The sequence below is a fragment of the Myripristis murdjan genome, chromosome 8 (genome assembly GCF_902150065.1).
Source record: "Myripristis murdjan chromosome 8, fMyrMur1.1, whole genome shotgun sequence".
Taxonomy (NCBI): domain Eukaryota; kingdom Metazoa; phylum Chordata; class Actinopteri; order Holocentriformes; family Holocentridae; genus Myripristis; species Myripristis murdjan.
In genome coordinates, this window is record NC_043987.1 from 2,625,699 (window position 1) to 2,646,868 (window position 21,170).

Below are 21,170 nucleotides of genomic sequence, written 5' to 3' on the forward strand. Positions count from 1 at the left end.
CTAGAATTTCAAATCAACTTCTGTGGGTTTGAACAAAACTCAGCTGCTCAGCTTATGTAATGACAAAACCACCAATGGGATCAGCTGAGCGGAAAAGGTGAAAAGGCCTACGTTTAGGATTTGTTTCAGAACTGATAATTCAGATGATATGCAAGATACAAATATTAGGCTACTGTAGTCCTTGTCATATCCTATAGGACCTGCTTCCTTTTGCCAAGAGTGCTCTGATGTGTGTTGACAATACATATGAACATGTTTTTCAAAGAAATCAAGAGAATTTCAGGTTTCACAGCGTCAAATAGGTTACAAAAACCACTGCTATCTGGTGCCTTGATGGGGTCCCCGCCCTGCAGGGTTTTTGTTTCAGCTCTATCACATGTGATCCATTTAAGGGCTTCATGCTGATTGGTTGAAACAGATCTACCTGATCAGGGCCTGCATGAAGGTATGTGGTCCTTAACTGAGTCAGGTGTGCAAGAGTAGAGCTGGAGCAAAAACCTGCAGGACAGGGGGGGCCTTGAGGACTGGGGTGGGGACCACTGGTTTAAGGCATCGAGGTGATGAAAGGGTGCAGAGACTTCAACTGAGTCAAAAAACCCACAAAATAAAACACAATCACCAGGAAATACAAGCACTTATTAATTTATTTACATCATTTTAAAATACACAAATACAGTGGCATTACAAATGGGGGGATCAAAGTCTTGAAGTGGAGGGTTAAGACTTCCCATGGATCCACAGTTAAGAAATGCATTGTGGGATGTCAGCATCCGTCTCCACTGTGCAGGTGAAACTCAACCGGGAGGCAACAAAAAACAAAAAAGTAGTGAGGGTTAAGCAGACATGAAAGATTGAAGAAACAACAATAAATTATCCCATGTAAAGTGTACTTGCAATAACCATAACCGTCATCAGTGAAAGAAACAAGTCAGTAAGAGTTTTTTTTTCTTCTTCGAGCCCACAGGTGAAGGACTGAATAAACTAGCCGAGCATAAACTACAATGGAGTGAAGCCTTCCCTATCCCTCCATACACTATCATCTCACAACCGTACAGTGGCTTGTGTGGACACAGTCAACAGAGTAGGCACATCCTATACACAAGAACAGAAAGAAAGCTCAAAAATCACCACTACAACCCCTTTTTCCTTACACTACAGAAAAAGGCCTACAGTACTTTTGTAACCAGTCTACCACACCAAAGGAGAAGTTTCTTCTTGAAGAGCTGGCGGAGTTGGCCGGTCAGAGGCGAGGCTGGCGGGCAGCTCGGATCGACTCTTCTCTGACCGCTTGGAGGAAAGGTGTTAGCGATATGAAAGGGTGGACGGACCATGGAGAAGAGGCGAGAGACCCTCGTAGCACCGCTGTCTTTACATGGATCGCTACCTATCCGTCCCGATTAGACATGGTCCACGCTTCCGTTGCATAGCGGTAACACAAGTTTCAAGTCAAGATAGGACAGAATCCCGGAAACCCATTTTGCCTGTTTGATTAAAAACCTAAATCTTGTCCATGTTCTACCTGGACGTTCCGTTACGCAGTTGGATTGTGACCAGAATCTCGTCCGATTCGGGGCAAGCCCACGAGCTCCCAGAGCATGTCTTCCTCAACACATGGAGACCTGAGGCGTTTTCACACCTGCCTTGTTTAGTCCGACTGAACTCGCAATCGCAATCGCACTTTGGTCAGACCAAAACAACCAGACTGAGACCCTGTCGAGGAGGTAAAGTTATACATGAACCCCGGAGAGGTTCCTGTGTGGTGTGAACTGATCTAGATTTGACTCAACGACAAGCGACAGCACGCGTTTTTGGCTGTAGTCACTCCCACAGCTCATGAGCACATCTTAAATAAACAAGGGAGAGAAGGAACGTTGATAGAGTAGAGAAATCTTGATTAACCCCATTGGGGCAATTCATTTTGGAGCAAACAGTTAAAAACATTCAAAATAAAAGCGCTAGCAACTAGCAATTCATAGCCAAAAAGGACCAAAATGAATCGAGGGTTAGGGTTAGGGTCAGGGTCTGATGTGGAGCGACAAGAAAATGTTTAGTAGCGCAGTAATGTAACACGGTGAAAAACAGTGAAGATCTGTCAGGTCATGGATAAAGACATGCTCTGGGTGCTTTTGGTCTCTTAGGACTGGACTGCAGAGCTACACCCAGACAATCAAGATGTTGAGTGGTTGAGATTTTGGTCAGAATCGATTGCTAGGATGGAAACTTGTGGGTAAACAGGGTCCTGGCAGAAAAATGATGCACCTTTAAAAAAACGATGATTAGGTTGAAAACAAATCAAACTGCATCTAGGCTCAAAATGAAGATAGAGGAACAGATGGTTTCCAGTGGGGTTTGGAGACAAGAGTGTTTGAACTTTTAGACATTCTCCCCAAGTTACACCCCTCCCACCCTTCTATAAACCTAAGGCAGACCTACAGCCTTGTTTCACACAAAACCCCACAAACATACACATACAATCACATCACTAACCACTAGGGGGAAAAACCCAGTCCCATCCATACAATGTGGACACATCTACGTCACAGGCATTTCACTGTTTCATTCACAGTTTCTCCAGCCGGCACACTACAGTCAAAACCTAGAGACAGGAGAGATGCAATGTGTGGTTTTTTTCCCCATCTGAGGGAAAACGCCCCTTCCTAACACATCACTTTGCAAAATAAGACATTAAAAGATGGGTTGCCTTTTGTCATGTTTAAAATCAACAAGAGATGGAAGTCTTTGCCATAAGTTTAAACCACAAACATAAAAAAACTTTTTAAAAAGAAAAGAAAAAAAAGCCGCCGAATAAAAATGTTGAATTGTGGGAGTGTAGACTGTCCTGTTGCACTGCCACAACAGATCACACGTCTTCTGCGTGTTTTCATAATGGCCCTTTATTTAAAAAATAATAATAAAAAATTCATTCTCAACTCCCAAAGGACTTAGCCTGTGAGTCGGGCCAATGGAGCTGGCATGATTTTAATTGTCTAAAAAGACAAAAACAAGTAAAAACAGAAGGGGGGGGAAAAGACCTCAGAGAAAGTGACTCCATGGCTTCGCCAACACGGGGGAGGAGGGAGATTTCCAAAGTCCTCCAAGGTGGCAGAGGGGCTCTTACAGTGCCAAGGTGGTTAAGGCAACCAAACCATACACCCCTGGCATCACTCTCACACACACTCACACTCACACACACACCCCTCCTCCTCCTCATTATGAGCCACACCTCTTCCTCTGCCAAGGGAACAAGAGCATGGCCTAACTCTTGTGCAGTGGTTTTGTGAGTTGTTTCATAGTTGTTTGTGTGTGTGTGTAAGTGTGTATGTGTGTGCACAGCAGGCCATGTGTGTCGAGGCCTCCATGGTGCCAGGGAGAATGGGAAGAGTTCATCGTGGAGCTGCAGACTGGAGGCCGCTGGGTGTGACCCGGGACAGAGCCTGAGAGAGACGAGAGACAGGAGACAGGAGCGTTAGAAAACACAAACACACACACACACCTGACTTTTGAGGATCAGGTGCAGAACGCAGTACACACCTCCTTCTTTCAGCTGATGAATATATTATCCTGAGCTGGAGACAGGCTTTCATGCAAAAGTGTTAACCAAGTTTAACACTTTTTAAGAAATTTTCAGTGCCATTTAAAATGAACATCAAGAACCATTTCACAATTGGTATGTTGAATACACATGTGAACCTAATATGAATATAAACATGTATGGTTGGGCTCATTTCTCAGTGGATCAACTTATTTAACTGTATTAAAGACTGTTAGTTGCTGCTCTATAACCCAACAAGCCTTTCCGGACTTCATAATGTTTCCCATATTACTCCATACAGCGCCATTTTTTAATCCTTCAAGTATTTCAACCTGTTGATTTGCCAACTCTTCAGAAATTTCAAAATACATTTTTCTTTTTTTCTGTTACCTCCATCTTTTTATCTTCCTTTGTCCCCCTCTTGTTGCCCTCACAGTTCCCACTTGTTCCCACTCCCAAGTCCTACTATTTTTGGGCTCCAGCTGGGAACCAAATTTTCAGGCTGCAAACCAGTTTAGTTTTGGTCAAAATGCTCAGGATGGTTCAAAATCAGGTTTGCAAAGGCTGAATACAGACCTTTTAACCCCCAGTGACCTAGAACCTGAGATCTGCTGGCAGGACTTCAGTCTAACGGCGTGCAGACTTCAGCATAATGGGAGCATTTGGTGTCTTTGGTCATGATGGCGTGTGATCTCCGATGGCACCAAACAACCCTCTGCTATCGAATTCTTTAGCTTTCAGGATTACAGGTTACTAAGACTCAGCCCAATCAACAAGCCCCTAACGACTTATGTGACTTTTGCTGAATACAACGCTTCAGTTTAGATTCAAGAATAAAGATAGTCTTACCACTAGAGCCTCTTGATTTGTTTTTATTCCTATTTGTCAGTTGTGTAATTTTTTTTTTTTTTTTTTTTTTTTTTTTAAACCATTTCTGTTACACTTTTTCTTCCGATTTCATGTGACGTACTTCTGAAACTAGTTTGGATACTATTACTACTTATTATTTAGATACTGCTACTACCATTACTATTATTATTGTTGTTAGCAGTGAGAGGTACCTTAACCTGCTGTCCTGGCTGAACTGACACAAAGTGCTCCTCGTCTTACACATACGCAAAGGTTGAGAGGCTACAATGTATTGTCTGACCCTTAGGGGGAATACTAGGTCTATAAGAAGCGTCTGAACAAAGGCAGTAATGAATCCAGCAATGCAATTCAACCATCAGTCAAACACAGTCAGAGAGACAAGGGTGACGGGCCAGAACACCAGTCTGAACCTGCTTCATGTTTCAGATTATGAAACAGTGGAGCTCTGCTGGGTCAAACTCAGCCTCCCTATTCAACTTCCACTCCAACACTGTCACACTATGCCTAACTTACGCAAGCAGGGGCAAACAAAATAATCATACCAGTTTTATTTTTTTGACAAATCTCATACCGTGTCTACATATTGTTACTGATACTACTGCAGCTATTTTACATCCTGATCATACTGGGACATTTTCATTTTCATCCATAGATTAGCATTTATTGTATCCGTGCTGGAACTGTCTGTTGCATGTATACAACCCTCATCGCTCTACTGTTGCTTATGTGCTATTTTTGGTTGACCTATGATCAACAAGCATTAGCGTGGAGTCTTCTATCGCTCATAACAGAGTATGCTTTAAGGTCCATATCAGCCATTTTCAATGATTGGTTCATTTACGCCAATTTCCCCACATTTTACATTGAAACAAACCATTCTGCAAATTGTGGGGGTGCTAAAAATTTCACAACATATCAAAATTTCTCAGTTTTGAAATTTGAATTTTTTGTTGCAACATCTATCTTATAATGTTCTGCTTCTGTGGCTAACAAAGTTGTCAGCATTCATAAACCACAGAATTGATGATTGGCTGTGTAAAGCAAACTTTTCTCCAGGGACTATTTTGCCTGGTGGAGGAAACATTTCCCTCCACCCAATTTCAAGTCATCAAAACCCAGCAGTGCTGCTGCTTTTAGGAAAACTAATATGGACAACTTTATTACATTGATGGAATACTGCCGCTTACTTTGGGAAACGTTTAGCAGCAACAAAGTGTACATTTTGTAGGGTCCTGGTCCTTTAAGTGTTGACATGGAACATACCACCACTTAATATTGTGTATGCTGGGATGCTAGCACTGAGTGCTACAGCCAATGACCAACCCGGGTCACATGGTTGATCATGGTATCCATGTTCTTATTGCTTCATCGCAACCCAAGTAAGAGAAAAACACCCTCATTTTGTCTATTCGTTGCTCTGTTGTGAAATTATACTCCTTTAGACTCAACACAGCATTAGTTATGTGTTTGATGAGTGTTTGGATCTTACCTGTGAAGTTGACATGCGGGAGTCCTGGCGTCCTGTAAGGTCTGAGGAGGAGATGTTGACAGGTGCACCACGATGAAGACGCATACTCACTTTCCTCTCTCTCTCCATGCCTGAGAGAGATACACAGTCACAGAAAGGGACAGGAAGTCAAATTACAAAGACTAAAAAGCCAGGTGTATATGGATTATAGGGCTCTACAGTGCCAAAGCATGGAGCAATATCGATCAAAAATCAAAATCAAATATCAAATGAGACAACTTTGCTTTAAAAAAAAAGTCTAAGCAAGAACCTTGTGCTCATGAATGACTCAAGTTTCCTTTCTTTACAGTTTATTCCCCTCTTGGGCTTTTATTCCCTGTTTAAAAAGGCAGCTGTGCGCATAGTGTGCTGACCTGTGTGTGAGGTGGGGGTGAGTGGTGAGGGGGCGGCGACATCCTGAGCTGCTCTGGCTCTTCCTGAGGCTGAGGCCATGCCCCTGACCCCGGGGTTCCTGCTGTGCCTCAGCCTCTCCTCTCGCTCCCTCCGCTCCCTCTCAGCGTCCTCGGCCGCCCTGTTGGCACCCTGCACAGAAGAATCAGTCCGCATGGCGAATGTGGCACGGCTGCAAGTTTCACTTTGCCTGATATACCATGAAAGGATGTAGCAGTGTTACTACATCCTTTCAGAGGGAAGTCAAAGCACTGGAGCATTTATCAGACTGATCATTTCCCCTTACAAGAGGACATGCAAACCTCCTTAACCACCTTGCTTGAGGAAGCACCGTGGGAAATTAGTAACAAACTACATGATCCCATTGCTGCTGCTGTTACAATGACTGATTCACTGACAAATGGGGAACTCAGACCAACCTCCCATATCAACGACTCAATTTTGGCCAACCGAAATGAATTATGACACAAATGACACTTCCTTGAAAACATGAAACGGGAAATGAATCCTCTCTAGGCGAACTTACAAACTTGAGCATGTTCCAGTCGAAGACGTAGTCATAAGAGAAGCCCTGTCTGTGGAACAGGTTTCTGAAGAGCTGGCGAAGGTACGAGTAATCAGGCTTGTCGTCGAAGCGCAGTGAGCGACAGAAGTTCAAGTAGGTGGCGAACTCGGCTGTGGCAGAGGAAGAGGAGAGAAATCATTAGGTGCATAGAACGACCACTTTCTTGTATTAACCGTTTTACTTCTCAGTTGTAAAGGTTAGGTCTCTTCCATTAACTAGGAGGCACAAAGCAGGTGTCTTCTTGTGAATTAAAAAGCTTGATTTTACAATGCAAAGTATTAAAAATGATGGAAGTGTCCATGAAGAAAAGTTTATACTGAAGATTCGCAGCAGGACACCTGAATTTCACTACAACCAGCTTACCACCAAAACTTTCTGGCCCACATTTTAACATTAACTATGTAGAATTCTCACAAATACACTATGAGATATATAAGGAGCAGATGATCCATGTGCACTGACTAGGTTTTATTCAAAATAACACAACTGCAATTGATGAGAAAGATCGCTAACAACTTCCCAGGGACAATGCTAGACTTTCCATAAGAAGTTTGTTGTAGTTGTTTAGGTTGTGTGATTTACATAATTATTAATGGTGTCCGCATACTGCTGTCTATACAGCAGTTATATGTCAAAATGTTTTCTCATGAAAATATTTTCAAAGATGTTAAAAAAGCCTCATCAAAATGAATACTGTATTTGAATGCGACTGAAAACAGTGTCTGACAGAAAACAGTCCGCCTCCACTTTTTTACTAAAGTTGTTACATCTACAGTTTTTTAGGGCAGAACTGGTAATAGAGTTTTAATTCCAGCTGGAAAGAAATCTTTTTACATATTTAAGATAACATAATAACAAGGACATGTTAAACAATCTAATTAAGATATGACACTCAAATATGCTCAAAAGTACTGTAAACTACTCATGGATGCCACTCTTTACTTTTATGTTGTTCCCTTAACCTGCCTCATCTGCTACAGTTTCTTCTATGATGGATTTCCCCCTGTATGATTGCTGCATGTCAGTACAAAATGATGACTCTAGAATGAAATAGAATAGGCTAGAGTCATTTGCTCTTGCCTTTGATACTGAGAAACAGACACCAAAATTTACAACTGATGTTTTAGATTGCTGAAAATTTTTCAGATTACATAACAAAGTAACTATTGTAGCTGCTGAAAATATCTGGATGTGAAGCCAACTATGTCTAGTCCGTTATCCACAAGAAGAAGAATACACACGCAAAAGTGTTTACTGAAGGTCAGATCTTTCCTATAACAATGAATAAAGTACGGCTGGCTGTGATTAATGAGAATTTGCACCACAGCGAGAACACAGCTTCAGTTACGTTTGGCAGAGAACAGTGAGGAGTTGTGGACATACATGGGTAGCCTTTGCAGAGGACCTCGATGGGGGTGGACATTTTCTTCTCGCTGATGCGTTCGTATTTCTGCCTTTTAGTGGCGGCCTTCAGGCCCTGCCAGGGCAGAGAGCCCAGGTTGAAGTACATAAGGACGTAGCCCAGGGACTCCAAGTCGTCCCGTCTGGACTGCTCTGTAGGACCACAGAGAAAAGACAAAAACATGATTTGCAAACTGTGGGCCTGAAAAATCAACCCATAAGAGGAAACAAAAAGAAAACTAAACAAAACTCAGAATATCGCCAACTGATCATAGCTAATGAAGGTTCCACAGATATAAATGGACACCTGAACATCATGTCCAAATCGTTAAAATGACCATAACTGCCAGTCCCATTCAGTGTTTGGTAGCTACACAACTAATGACATTTGTTTTTTTGTTCCAACTCTTCTTTCACACAAGGTCACAGAATATAAACAATCTCTAATACCACTTTACATTACATTGTGAAAAAATAACTCCTCTAAAACTGTATTTAAGACATCCACATATTTACATAAGCTGTTAAATTTGGTATTTTCTGATAATTTAATATTTCTTCATCCTTTCAAAATGCACCTGTGAAGATCTTTATATCTTCCTGGTAATTATGCTATGTCTCTTCACAGCGTTTCAGCATTTCAAAACAAGTGTGGTCTTACCAATGCCCAGATGTGTGTTTATAGAGGCGTAGCGGGCGGTGCCGGTCAGGTTCTTGTTCTCGCGGTAGGGGATGTGCTGGTGTGTTCGTGCATCGCGGTATTTCTTAGCCAGGCCAAAGTCAATGATGTAGACCAGGTTGCCCTTCTTGCCCAGCCCCATCAGGAAGTTGTCGGGCTTCACGTCTCGGTGGATGAAGTTCTTCGAGTGGATGTATTCAATACGGCTAATCTAGAGGGTTGAGGGTTGTGGTTAAGAGGGCGGATGAGTGATGAATTCACATTATGGAATTCACAAGGTAGAACTAAACAGGACTTGAAAAGATGCTGTATTTATTGCAGCTTGCATACCGACAACATTATTTTTCACAATGTTTTGACAAAATTGTACATGTAGGCTAACAAAACAAAATTTTGTGATGTGAAAAAAATGTAAACGGATAGCTTTATCTCCATCAGTTTGCACCCCATTCCCTCCCGTTTCACTGCTGTGTCTCTGGGTCTCACCATCTGGTCGGCCAGCAGCAGCACCGTCTTGAGGCTGAACTTGCGGGAGCAGAAGTTAAACAAGTCTTCCAAACTGGGACCCAGCAGCTCCATCACCATCACATTGTAGTCGCCCTCTGCCCCGCACCACTTAATGGTCGGAATACCCACTGCATGACAAGACAGAGCACAAGAGTGGGAAGAGGTTAAGGGTCAAGTCTGAAAAGTCAAATTAAAAGTGTTGCACAAAAGCAATCAGAGTTTCCACCTTTTTACGCAGGTTCATTTTTATGTTCCATTTTGTGGCAACAGAATGAATAAATGAATGCAACAGTAGAAGCACATGTGTGTGTTCGCAACAAACAAGTATCTTGCAAGAACTAGTCTATGCAGCCAAAGTATAAAGAGCCAGAGATGGGTTTAGTTCCGTCGCCTGTAAAAATAAACACATGAAAATGCATTTCTGCTGTTTAAACTGTTCATATTTCTCTCTGCTGTTTAAACTGTTCATATTTCTATTTTTTATATATTGCTTGTTTATAGTGTATATATTGCTTGCTGCTATTTATCATCTGTTTATACTGTAAATTTGCACATTGCCCACATCTATGCACATTGTATACATCGATGCACACTGTTTTTTTTTTTTGTTTTTTGCACATTGTTTTTTGCACCTTGGGTACTTAGATCTTTAGATCTCGAGTGTCATCTTTATTCTTTATTTTTTATATTCTTTATTTTTTATTATTCTTTATTTTTTTATTTACTTAATCTTGTACTCTGTGGATACTGCTGAAAACTGTGAATTTCCTTCAGGATGAATAAAGTATCTATCTATCTATCTATCATATGTGCATGCAGATTGGGGTTCAGTTCTTTATTACCACTCCAACTTCAAGTGAGTGGTTTTAATATTCAAGTGTTTTTTTCACAGAGTCCAATCCAAAAGATGGTGATTCATCGCTAACTTATCTTACTACATAGGTTAAAGTTACACTGAGGTTAGGACTGCCTACCTAAAATGTAGAGCAGTAGAGCATGCCTGGTTTAACTGCATCTATGCAGGATGCGTATTAGTGGGTGACCCTTTTAGAGCGATAGCAATCAGAACCAAGGTTGATAATTACATGGGACAGTACAGAGTTAAGAATGCAGGACTGAAACGCCGGTTATCCCATTACCACGGAGCTCAAGCCCCAGGTGGTGGTGGGTCTTAGGACACTGTAAAATGCGAATTTGATTTGTGGACATTCAACTCAAATTTGAAAACAGAAATTCACTCTGACAGCCTTAACACAGTATAATTAACATGTTAGAGCCAAGGACGCTGTGGTAGAGAAGCACTTCCATCTTCCAGTGATGCAACAATGACAGCGCAAGCAATGTCTACAACCAGACATGAGAAAAATAAGAACAATCTGTGGTCTTTCATCAAGATGTCACCAGTCCTTACTGGAGCGGCTCCACTGGAACGCTATTTGTAGAAATGAGAAATGCTCCATCTCAACACTGAAAAGAGCTTCATTCGGAGATGACATATGGAACTTGAAAAAGGCAGGAAAACAGTCATCTCCCATTAGAAATGAAGGGGAGCTTTGGATTCCAAAAAAAACAGACCTCCTGCACAAAGTGAGGTGATTTTTCAGGTCAGCTGTGAAGCAGAAATTGTGCCCCACTTGGAGCTGCTGAAGCACGAAAAATGGGACGAGGATCTGAAGAATTCTGTTCAGTCACACGGTGAACTGGCACAGCAGAAATCAAGCTGGCAGCAGGAAGTGCAGCGTCTTGGTGCTCACCTGTTCCAGACGAGATACTATCATAGCAAGAGATTTTTTTTTTTGCACACAAGAAGAAGGTGACCTTTACTCACGCACAACAGAATGTGTAGGGGCGGGGGAGGGGAGTATGTAGAGCGGAGCCCGTCTGATTCAGCTGTGCAGTCAGCTGTAGGAATAATCACACAGGCCAAATTGTTCAGATTCATTTGACACCATCTACATTTGTAAATTTGATTTTACAGTTTTATGTCCTGAACAATTCCGGAATTGAAGCCACTGATGTCTTCCCATCCATAGCCATCATTTTTCTTTTCTCCACTGCCAGAAAACGGCTATCTTTCCTGAGCACTACAGTATTCACTGACCATCAAAACATACAATATAGTGAGACATTTTCTCAATATTATCAAGGTCAGATCAGCAGATAAACAGACAAAAAAATTGCTGCCAATAGAGTCCAAAGAAAAAAAGAGAAGGCAGATTGACAACATTTTAATGATCGCTTTAAGCCTCCAACTGTACATGTGCTCTAAATTTAGCACTTTTACACAAATCGAAATGATTCACGTTGGCCTCTTCAAGCCTGCTAGTCATCTCCTGACAACACAAAGGTAAGAAGAATGAACCTCTGTGTGTGTGTGTGTGTGTGTGTGTGTGTGTGTGTGTGTGTGAGAGAGAAGGAGAAAGAGCGAGCGAATGAGAACAACCAGGCCAAGCGTGATGTAAAGTGTGTGTGAACCTTACATTACCACAACATACATTAATCATGATGCACTAAAACAACTTCATAGTAATTTATGAAAGTTTTTAAAAATGAGCATGCAATAATTGGCACCAATTTACTAGATCTGTTGAATTATGGAGAAATGGATCTTTGGTTTAGGACCACTTTAAAAAACTTTTAACTATAAGGAGATATTTGGAAATATTATTTATCAAAAACTAAAACTGTTATAGGTTGTCTAAATTAAAGAGAATTTAAGAGCATATCAAGTTAAATTTTAACAAAATTTAAGACTGATTTTTGTAAAAATCATTTCTTTTTCTTATTCATATGAGCACTGCAGGTAAGTGTAAGGTAAGTACAACATATTTGGTGTTATACTGAGGTCAGTTGTAGGTAGTAATACAGTCAGTACAAACAGACTCCTTTAACTTAGACAGCAAGCTTCTGCTGGAACTAGTCAAACCAGGACTAGTTATTTATTACTCAGGATTTTTGGTGGATTTCTCTTGATAGTTGCTAAAGTGAAAAATCTGGTTTATTTTGTGCATGCAAATGTATATGAGAGCAAGTGTTAAGTGGGTTAGGTTAATCTCCAACAGGCATTTTCCCAACGAGTTAAATGTAGTACATCAGTATTAGGAAAGTATTAGTTTAAGAGGAAGGTTTAGAGGTTTAGAGGTTTAGGTTTTGTAACATCAACAATGTTGACATGCAGAAGGGCTTGACTAATTTAATTAGACTAATTAAAATTAAAATAAGGATAAATGAAATTTGATAAAAATGTGTGGAAATTTAAACCTCATACATTAAAATCTAAGACATCTTAGGACTCTATAAGGACCTGCAGACAGGTTTTATTCGGTAACTACAACTGAAAGGAAAGCTGACTTTTTCTTTCCTCCGAGTAGTTTGTTAGAGAAGCATGTGCTACTAAAATAGTGGCTATTGCGTCTTCTTGAAAAGACAGAATATATTGTAACTGAAGCAGAGATATAGACATACAACACTTATATAAAGTACGGCAAAAAAGATTCCTGATGTGTTACATGTTGCTCCCATTGTCAAGATTTTAGTCAGAGGGGCCGTTAATCTGATATAGGCCACTGGCGTTCCCCTGAAGAGAGAAACCAGGATGTAAGCGGAAAGGCAGGGCGGTGCTCATCATGTCCGTCCCCTCCAGACGCTGTCAGGTGCTCAGACAGCAGCCAGCTGGTTTAGTAGTAGCTAGTAGCCGGGCACAGAGGCCATCTGGCATTTCCTTCTACAGGCAGACAGCTATGTAATGCTGATGCTCAGCATCTAGCACTGCACACACACTGCAGCAGCTATTTTTACACACACACACACACACACACACACACACACACACACACACACACACACAAATATATCCCTCAGTCTGGTCATTCACCATAAGTGAACTATACCATTCGACCACAAAACTATAAAATCATGTGCATACACACACACACACACAAACTCACTTGTATTTCTTCCATGTGAGGAGTGTTGTGTTGTATTCTGTGTGAAATATATTCCATAATACAGTTTGACTGAATGTAGGAAAAGCAGATCACAGTTGTTACTGTGCTGCATGACATTAGCCCTGCCCTGTGATTTGGACCTTCTCCCGCTCCTCTCAGCTCTGCAATTTGCAGCCATCATTTTGGTGTATATGTACGCTGACGCTTTTGTCCAAACTTCTGTTGAGCTTGACTCCTGGTGCAATCATTTGTACAATAAGACGAGACATGTCTTAACATCATTTGCTTCTTGGAAAGAAAGTCACAGGTACTGTACATTAATCTTTGAAACCCAGAAGGCATGAGTGGGATTTAATTATCAAAGGTTATATTTCACCCTCTTAACAAAATTCACTTCACTTCTTGTTCTTTTTTTAAACAAATTTTGTGGTAATTTAAGGCACTTTTCTTGAAATTTCTCTCTTTCTCACACACACACAGCACATAATTAACCCGTTGTCAGTATACCATCACAGCTGTTGCCGTTTCATAGTCAGGGGACTATCTGCCTAAATTTTGTGGGTGTTTAATGTGTGTGTGAGAGGGAGCTTCAGTCATAATTTTGACTTTTGCTGTTTTAATTTGTACTTTTTATGAAATGAGGTTTCTTTTGAAAGCTATATGACTTCTGGCAAGAGCCACAAATGGCAGGTGAGCCACAGGTTCCCAACCACTGGTATAATGTGTGTGATAAAGCAAAACACATACAGGGAGAACAAGAACCGGCTTTGGCAATTTTACAGTATATTTTCTATACCGTACTGTATTATATTGGAATCATACAGTAATTTAATTTGTAATCTGAGAGCGCTCTTGTAGTCTTGTAATTTGTTTTGCTAATTTTACTACTCATGTTTTGTAATTTTTTGCTGATTGACTTTTTTCACTGGTGTGTGTGTGTGTGTGTCCCCTTTAAGGACAAAGTTCAGGCCAAGCTGGCACACTCCTATTACTCAGCTAATTAAAGCATGGTCTCTGTTCAATGCAGATCAATAACACACAACACACACACACACACACCAGCCTCAGAGCTCCACCAGGAGTGTCTGAGAAGCAGTGAGGTGGATTAAGTGGAGTGTGACATGGTGATGTCAACAGTGTGCGTGTGTGTGTTTGTGTGCGTGCTCAGCAAACCAGAAAGTGATTGTTAACAAAAATTGACAGCATGTGTGTGTGTGTGTGAGTGTACTAATGATGGAGAGAAAATGTGTGTATTAATTACAGCTGGAGGTAGCTAGACAACAGTGTGTGTGTGCATGTGTGTGAGGGAGAGAGAAAGTTTGTGTGTTTGCATGAGAGGAAAAGATTTTTTTTTTTTTTTACGTGTGTGGTCACAGCAGCAGGTCAAAGTTGTTCTTGCCACTGGCATGTTTTTGCTCGAGAAATTCAGAAAGAGAAATTCAAACAACATAATTACTTACTACATATATTTAAAAAGAATGAAAATGTCAAAAACTGAAACAAACAAAATACCCTTAATGTTAAATTATTATGTCTGTCTTTTTTTTTTTTTTTTTTGGGGGGGGGGGAATTGTGAACTATTCAATGGGAAAAATTTCAAATAAACTGAGGCCAAAGTTGAAATTATTCTCTCTGCTGATTTATTTCAAAGACTGTAATAATGTAACTGGGACAAGAAAGTCACACGGCTGGTTAAGTATCAGTCCTCCATCTTTCCATGAAATGAATGAGGTGGTTTTCAGTTTGCTTTGCCAAAACACATATTGGTTGGAACTGCCATCGAGTGCATACTTGTGGTAATTGTCGGTGCTTTTCAAAATATGATGGCCTGATCCACCTTACTGTAAATTACTCAATTACTCATTCTCAACCTGGATAATTTAATCTCCAGAAAGAAAGCAACATCCTTTGACTTTTCAGTGTGTAACTGGAAGTGACCACTCAGTGTCCATTCCGTGCTGTGGAAGATTATTTTTAACTTGTTACATTACATGCCCTGTGCATGTTGGTTACTCTTATTACCCATGTCTTAACACTAAAGTAGAGGTAAGGCTGCTCGTCTTTGCTATTAGCTTTTACTGGCCGAGCTGAATTTTGGAAGAATCTGCAGAATATACCTACACCCCCAAACCTGCTAATGCTGCCTTCAATTCCTGCCAGAGGTACAGTAACTCTGAGCTGTCGACTGGCTCCTAGTACCAATTATAAGTAGGATGTGGGAAATTTATGTGGGATCTAATATCTCCCACTTGTTATCACTAATTGTAGAAGCGTGTCATCACAGGCGGTAAAAGATGGCAGTGTGTCCATGATGTCAGCAGTCCGAGACATTCAAAATAAAAACTAGAATGTTGGGTTGCTCACAATTGTGTGGGTGTATCCCGCAGACAAGTTTAGGAGCTTTCCCTAAAATACTTTGCCAGAGTAGTTTTTTGACAGATTTTTGACACATATTTTCCATGAGTTTTCGCTAAAATTGTGACTTCTGGAGCTTTTGCAAGCAATGTGTCTGTGGGGATATCGTTTTTTTTTTTTAGCACAAAATTGCACTCTGTTGGCAACAAAAATCGATTAGTGTGGCCTAACCACAACCCATATCCATACCAAATATTGGGGGGAAAAAAAATTCGGTCAATAACTGTAGCCTGAGGAACTATCACTACAAAATCTTTACACACATGGCAAACGTGCAACTAACACGAATCCATGTTATCCATTGGACTTCATCCAGGGGATACAACTGCTATGTTCAAACTTACACAATTAACCCAGGAAAAGCACGCCCTATCAACTGATTTCACATCTGTGAATTGAAGTTAATATATGATGTAATATATGATGTAGGTGTTCTGAGTTAAACAGATGCAAGCTTCCCAACTACAGGATGTCATCCCCTTTTCCTGTCAAAAAGACGAGAATGTAGGTTGGGTCTGAGGTAGCAGGAAATTTAACTGCTTAGAGGAATGGACCGATGGTAGAGTAGAGGGAAAAAAAAGGCTTCTCAGTAGATGAGAAATAGTAGGATGTTATGAGAATTCCCAGGTAACAGAGAAGCAAGGTTTTAAATTCTATATCTAAGTTTGTGTGTGTCAGAATTGTTGAAAAAATAAAATAAAAATAAAATTGGACAACAGGAAGTAAAACATTCGGGGGCACAAAAGATGTGACTGCTTGACAAAATGGGTGAACTATCCCTTTAAATTGGTTGTTGGACAGAAGACCCAACCTTTTAACTAGTTCTCCGTGGCAGTGGGTGAGTGTGTGTGAGTGATGGGTTCACCATAACATACCTCCACCCTGCATCATCTTGTAGATTTTGCTCTCAATGTGGAGCTGTGGGTGTTTGGTCTTCACACATTCCAACTTGATGGCCACCTCCTCCCCTACTGAGATGTCAGTACCTGAGAGGGAGAGAGGGAGAGAGGGAGAGAGAGAGAGAGAGAGAGAGAGAGAGAGAGAGAGAGAGAGAGAGAAGTTAAATGGTGTAGCAGGAATGTTAACACAAGCCATTTTATTTGTGGCTTCATTTTAACGAGTGTCACATTAACAGCCTTTTGCCTGCGGTAAGATTATCTTCCGGATGCTTAACAGAGTCAGCCTGCACAAACACACACACACACACACACACACACACACATTATGGCATAGCTTCATCAAATGTAACAGTGGCTAATCCACAAATAGCAGGGCTTTGCTGTTTATGAATAGGGTTTAACACCATTTGTGAGTCAGCGCTCTCCGTGACCAAATCCAGCCCCTACAGAACACCAGCGTGGGCATGATGAAGCCATCTCTGCTCCTGCTGATAACTGGCTGAGTGTCACCAGCCTGACATCCCACCCAGAAAAAAAAGGTGTGCTTTGCGCATTTTCAACCAGTAGTGAGAACTTGAGTATTCTTATCTAATGGCTGGGTTACATCTGAGATTCAATGAGATATAAATAAACTAGGGCTACTAAAATTGAAAGACAATAGACACGGTGCAGGGAATTTAGTGCTGCAATAATCAGCTTTATTGAGGCCAATTCCATTTAGTGGTTTTGCAGCAGTGTGATCAGCAAGTAAAATCATACATTTTGGCAAGGCTCCCCAACAACAGCATAAAAGGGTCATATTTTAAACCAACAGTAACAGACTGTTCTTATGGTTGCTTGACACAGCTGCCTACTCATGCAGAAATAAATCAGAATTTTATCCAGTTATAATATGCTAGTGTGGTGCCAGCCTGTGGGTTAGGCACATGAGCATAAAAAAAGGTAATAATATAATAATATGCTCTGTGTCAAGTTGTCAATTTGCAAGTTCAATATCAAACAGTCATTGTAGCAACAAGTTCAAACATAAAATAAATACTTTCCAAAACTTCAAACCCAGAGCATCTCCAAATATGGAAGTATCAAACAAAAACACAGAATTATGGGACTCAACTGCCACCAACAAAAACTCCATTTGTCTCTCCATTCACTTTGAAGCAAAACTGCTCCCAAAATAAAAATTAGCGAGCAATCACACACAAAAAACAGATTATCCGAATATATAAACAATGTATAAATAAGAAAACAGTGTATATAACAAGTCCCAGTAGTGCTTTTCCTGTACTTATAATTATTTGTCCAGGTTTCCTGCACATGCAACCAGCCGGATCTACTTTCCAATTCAAATAGGAAAATAACTGGGGAACAAAATAAAAAGGAAATTATTTTAAATCACCCGAGCAACTTGTTTTGATACTGATATAACAGTATCTGCCAACACATGTAGAATCATGTTAAATAGATTGATGTTTATCACACTGACCTGCAAGGTAGTATAAATTACATACTTTCCAAATATTTATTTAAGATTTTTATAGATTTTAAAATGTTTGCCTTTGACCACAGGTTCTGTTTAAAGATAAATGAAAAACAAATGGAATAGCTGTTGCCCAGACATAAACTGCAGTATATTCTATTCATTGAAGCAGGACTGTCTGTAGAACATGTAGTGCTAATGACCTTGAGCACAATGAACATAAGTCTCTTTCTAAATAATGTTGCTTTTGACTGCCCATCGCTACCCATCTCAGTGATGTGAAGTCATTATAACATACAGCCAGTTATACATTGTTGGCCTCACCAACATGTCATGTAACCACAGCCAGCAGGATCTGCATGAATACAAAATCCACACACACACTACCTCACAGGTGCTATGAATTATGGTCACTGCAGTTCAGCAAAGTTAAGTTTTAAAGCACTAAATCTATGTTCTTTTTTGACATTTATAGATAAAATATTCCCTGTTGAATACCACCTAACTCATTCATTAAAAATTAATTAACAAAAATGTGCTTGGTGGTTGTTAATTAACTGGGCAGTCTACATACTGTATATGGAAACGGTTTGACTGGCCCCATGATGACGACTGGACAAGCAATATTAGGAAATATCAGTGACTGCCAGCAAAGATGGGTGAAATCTAATCTATGTTGTACGTATCCTAACATTTCTATGGGTATCCCATTACTTTGTGGCATCATCTTTTAAGGGAGAATCATACAAGACTCATTTAAATCGAATTCTATGAGAAGACAAGTCAAGGCAAGCAAGCCTCCATCTGCAAGTGCTTGCTGCTGCTCTCTGTCACCCGACAGACCGTGTGTCCAGCTGGCTTCTTTCTAAATATGGTCTGGAGTCCAATTCCCTCTACATCAACACAGCAACGGGACACCGCGGTTACGTAATCCTATTCCAGTGAACACGCCTTGTCTCAGAGAGGCAGCAGGGGGGTAAATCCTATAGGTTAACAGCATTGCCAACAGCACGCCATTGATTTCTGTGCATGTAACCTAAATTTACTCCCTTGCAGGCAGCTACACATCATTGATCCTTGTGTGTGGAACTAAAATAAATAGTCCTGATCTATCATTATTCATGGGGAAGGGCTGACACTCTAGACATGCCTTTTCCATCAGCAAATAGCTCAGTCAGTATCTACCCAGGTAGGAAGTATTATGTTTAAGTCCAACTTTTCTTTCCCCTTGGTGGAATTCATACTGCAGATACACTTTTACTGGATATGTACAAGGCTGGAGGAATACTGGAAACTGAATTTAAAGGTGGATGGTGCATGTTTCTAGTGCAGGGTGTGCATTGTAAGTGTGGGAAGCCAAATTTAAAACTTCTTACCATACTGGTACCATACCATTTAATCCAGCCATTCATTCCACTACGACGTGAAAATGAACTTTCAGAGACTTCAAACTTTCTTCACTCTAGTATTCCATCACCATAATAAAGTCGTCCACATTAGTTTTCCTAAAAGCAGCAGCACTGTTGGGTTTTGAAGACTTCAAATTGGGTGGAGTGAAACGCTCCCTCTACCAGAAAATAGTCCCCGGGGAAATGCTTGCTTTATGCAGTGAATTATCAGTTCCATGGTTTATGAAAGGTGACAACTTTGTTAGCCACAGAAGCAAAACAGTGTTAAGATTTATAAGGTGGCTGTTTCAAACAAAAATTTATATTTGAAAATCAAGAGATTTTGGTTTTGCACTGTGAGTTCTTTAGTACCCCTACATGATTTGCAAAATGGTTTGTTGCAATGTAAAACGTGTCAAAACTGATGTAAAGAGGCAAAACATTCAAAATAACTGGTATCGTCCTTTAAGGGTTGTCTTATACTGGCTGAAAGTGAATGACTAAAAACCAGCAAACAATAACAAAGAAACAAAATTGGTTAAAGCAACCAATCTCTGAATACACATAAGTCCTGAAAGTGTAAATGTGCAGGATAAAGAATAAGACAAAAGGAAATGTAATAAGGGTAATCTCATCTGTTCAACTGAGTTTGGTACAACATATAGGATGCATGCTGCTAACCCTGTTCTGTAATAGTCCAAAGAGTGGACAAGCAGCACAAAGAAACCTGTCACTGCATGGCAAACAAGTAAGCAAACTACCAACTGGATTTAATTTTATATTAGGCCTTAAATTTAGAGAATTTATTTTAAGACTACAGACTTTGTAAGAACCTGAAGCAATCCTGTGGTGTGTGACCTACAATCATATTCACTATGATACCACACTGGTACCCCAATGCATGCTGGGTCCTTGCTACTGACCTGCCACCCTTGCCCACAGTGTTAATTTTGACATTCAATTTACATTTAGTTTAGTCTGACTAACATGCATTTTAGTGGCACTTTAGTCATTTTAATTTTGGTAGTTTTAGTCGACATCAACTACTAGGCCAAGTCTTGGTCTAAACCTATTGAATAATTTTTCATATTTTTTAGCATCTTGCATTGTTATTATGCAGTACTTAATATAAAACTAAAGTTTGTTTATGCTTATGCGCTACAAAAAGCAGGATGTTGCATAGACATAGGTGCACAGATATGCTTAGATAACATTCAGCTAACATTAGTTACACTCCATTAGACATGTATTATTCAGCAGTTTACATTTTTGTGGAAACAAGTGATTGGATCCCTTCCAGCGTAAGGTCAGGTGTTGTGCTTTTGTTTCTGACATTTACGTGTTGTTTTTTTTTTTTTTTTTGTTGACAAAAAAATAGCTTTTGCCTCATTTTCATTCTGAAAAAAGTGTCGTTGATGAATACTTTTTGTCATAGTATCTGCTCCCCTACAATCATACAGAATTTATACATACAGTGGATGTGCCTTTTGAATGTGACAGAACAAGTAAGTGGACATGTTTTTAACTCCTGTTTACACTGGGTAAGGACTTTCTGGCATTTACATAGTATGT

At 40.3% G+C, this 21,170-nt stretch overlaps 1 protein-coding gene across 1 annotated transcript in view; it reads right to left on the reverse strand.

The window, feature by feature from the left end:
- Positions 1-626: 626 nt before the first annotated feature.
- The window catches only part of csnk1da (casein kinase 1, delta a), a 31,267-nt gene continuing 10,723 nt past the window's right edge, over positions 627-21,170 (reverse strand). The window contains exons 2-9 of the mRNA XM_030057716.1: positions 16,710-16,820; positions 9,452-9,600; positions 8,948-9,176; positions 8,269-8,439; positions 6,847-6,995; positions 6,284-6,452; positions 5,892-6,001; positions 627-3,434 (exon numbers count right to left, since the gene is read on the reverse strand). Coding sequence (XP_029913576.1) covers positions 3,384-3,434; positions 5,892-6,001; positions 6,284-6,452; positions 6,847-6,995; positions 8,269-8,439; positions 8,948-9,176; positions 9,452-9,600; positions 16,710-16,820 — 1,139 coding nt within the window. The 3' untranslated portion in view covers positions 627-3,383. The remainder of the gene's footprint in view (positions 3,435-5,891; positions 6,002-6,283; positions 6,453-6,846; positions 6,996-8,268; positions 8,440-8,947; positions 9,177-9,451; positions 9,601-16,709; positions 16,821-21,170) is intronic.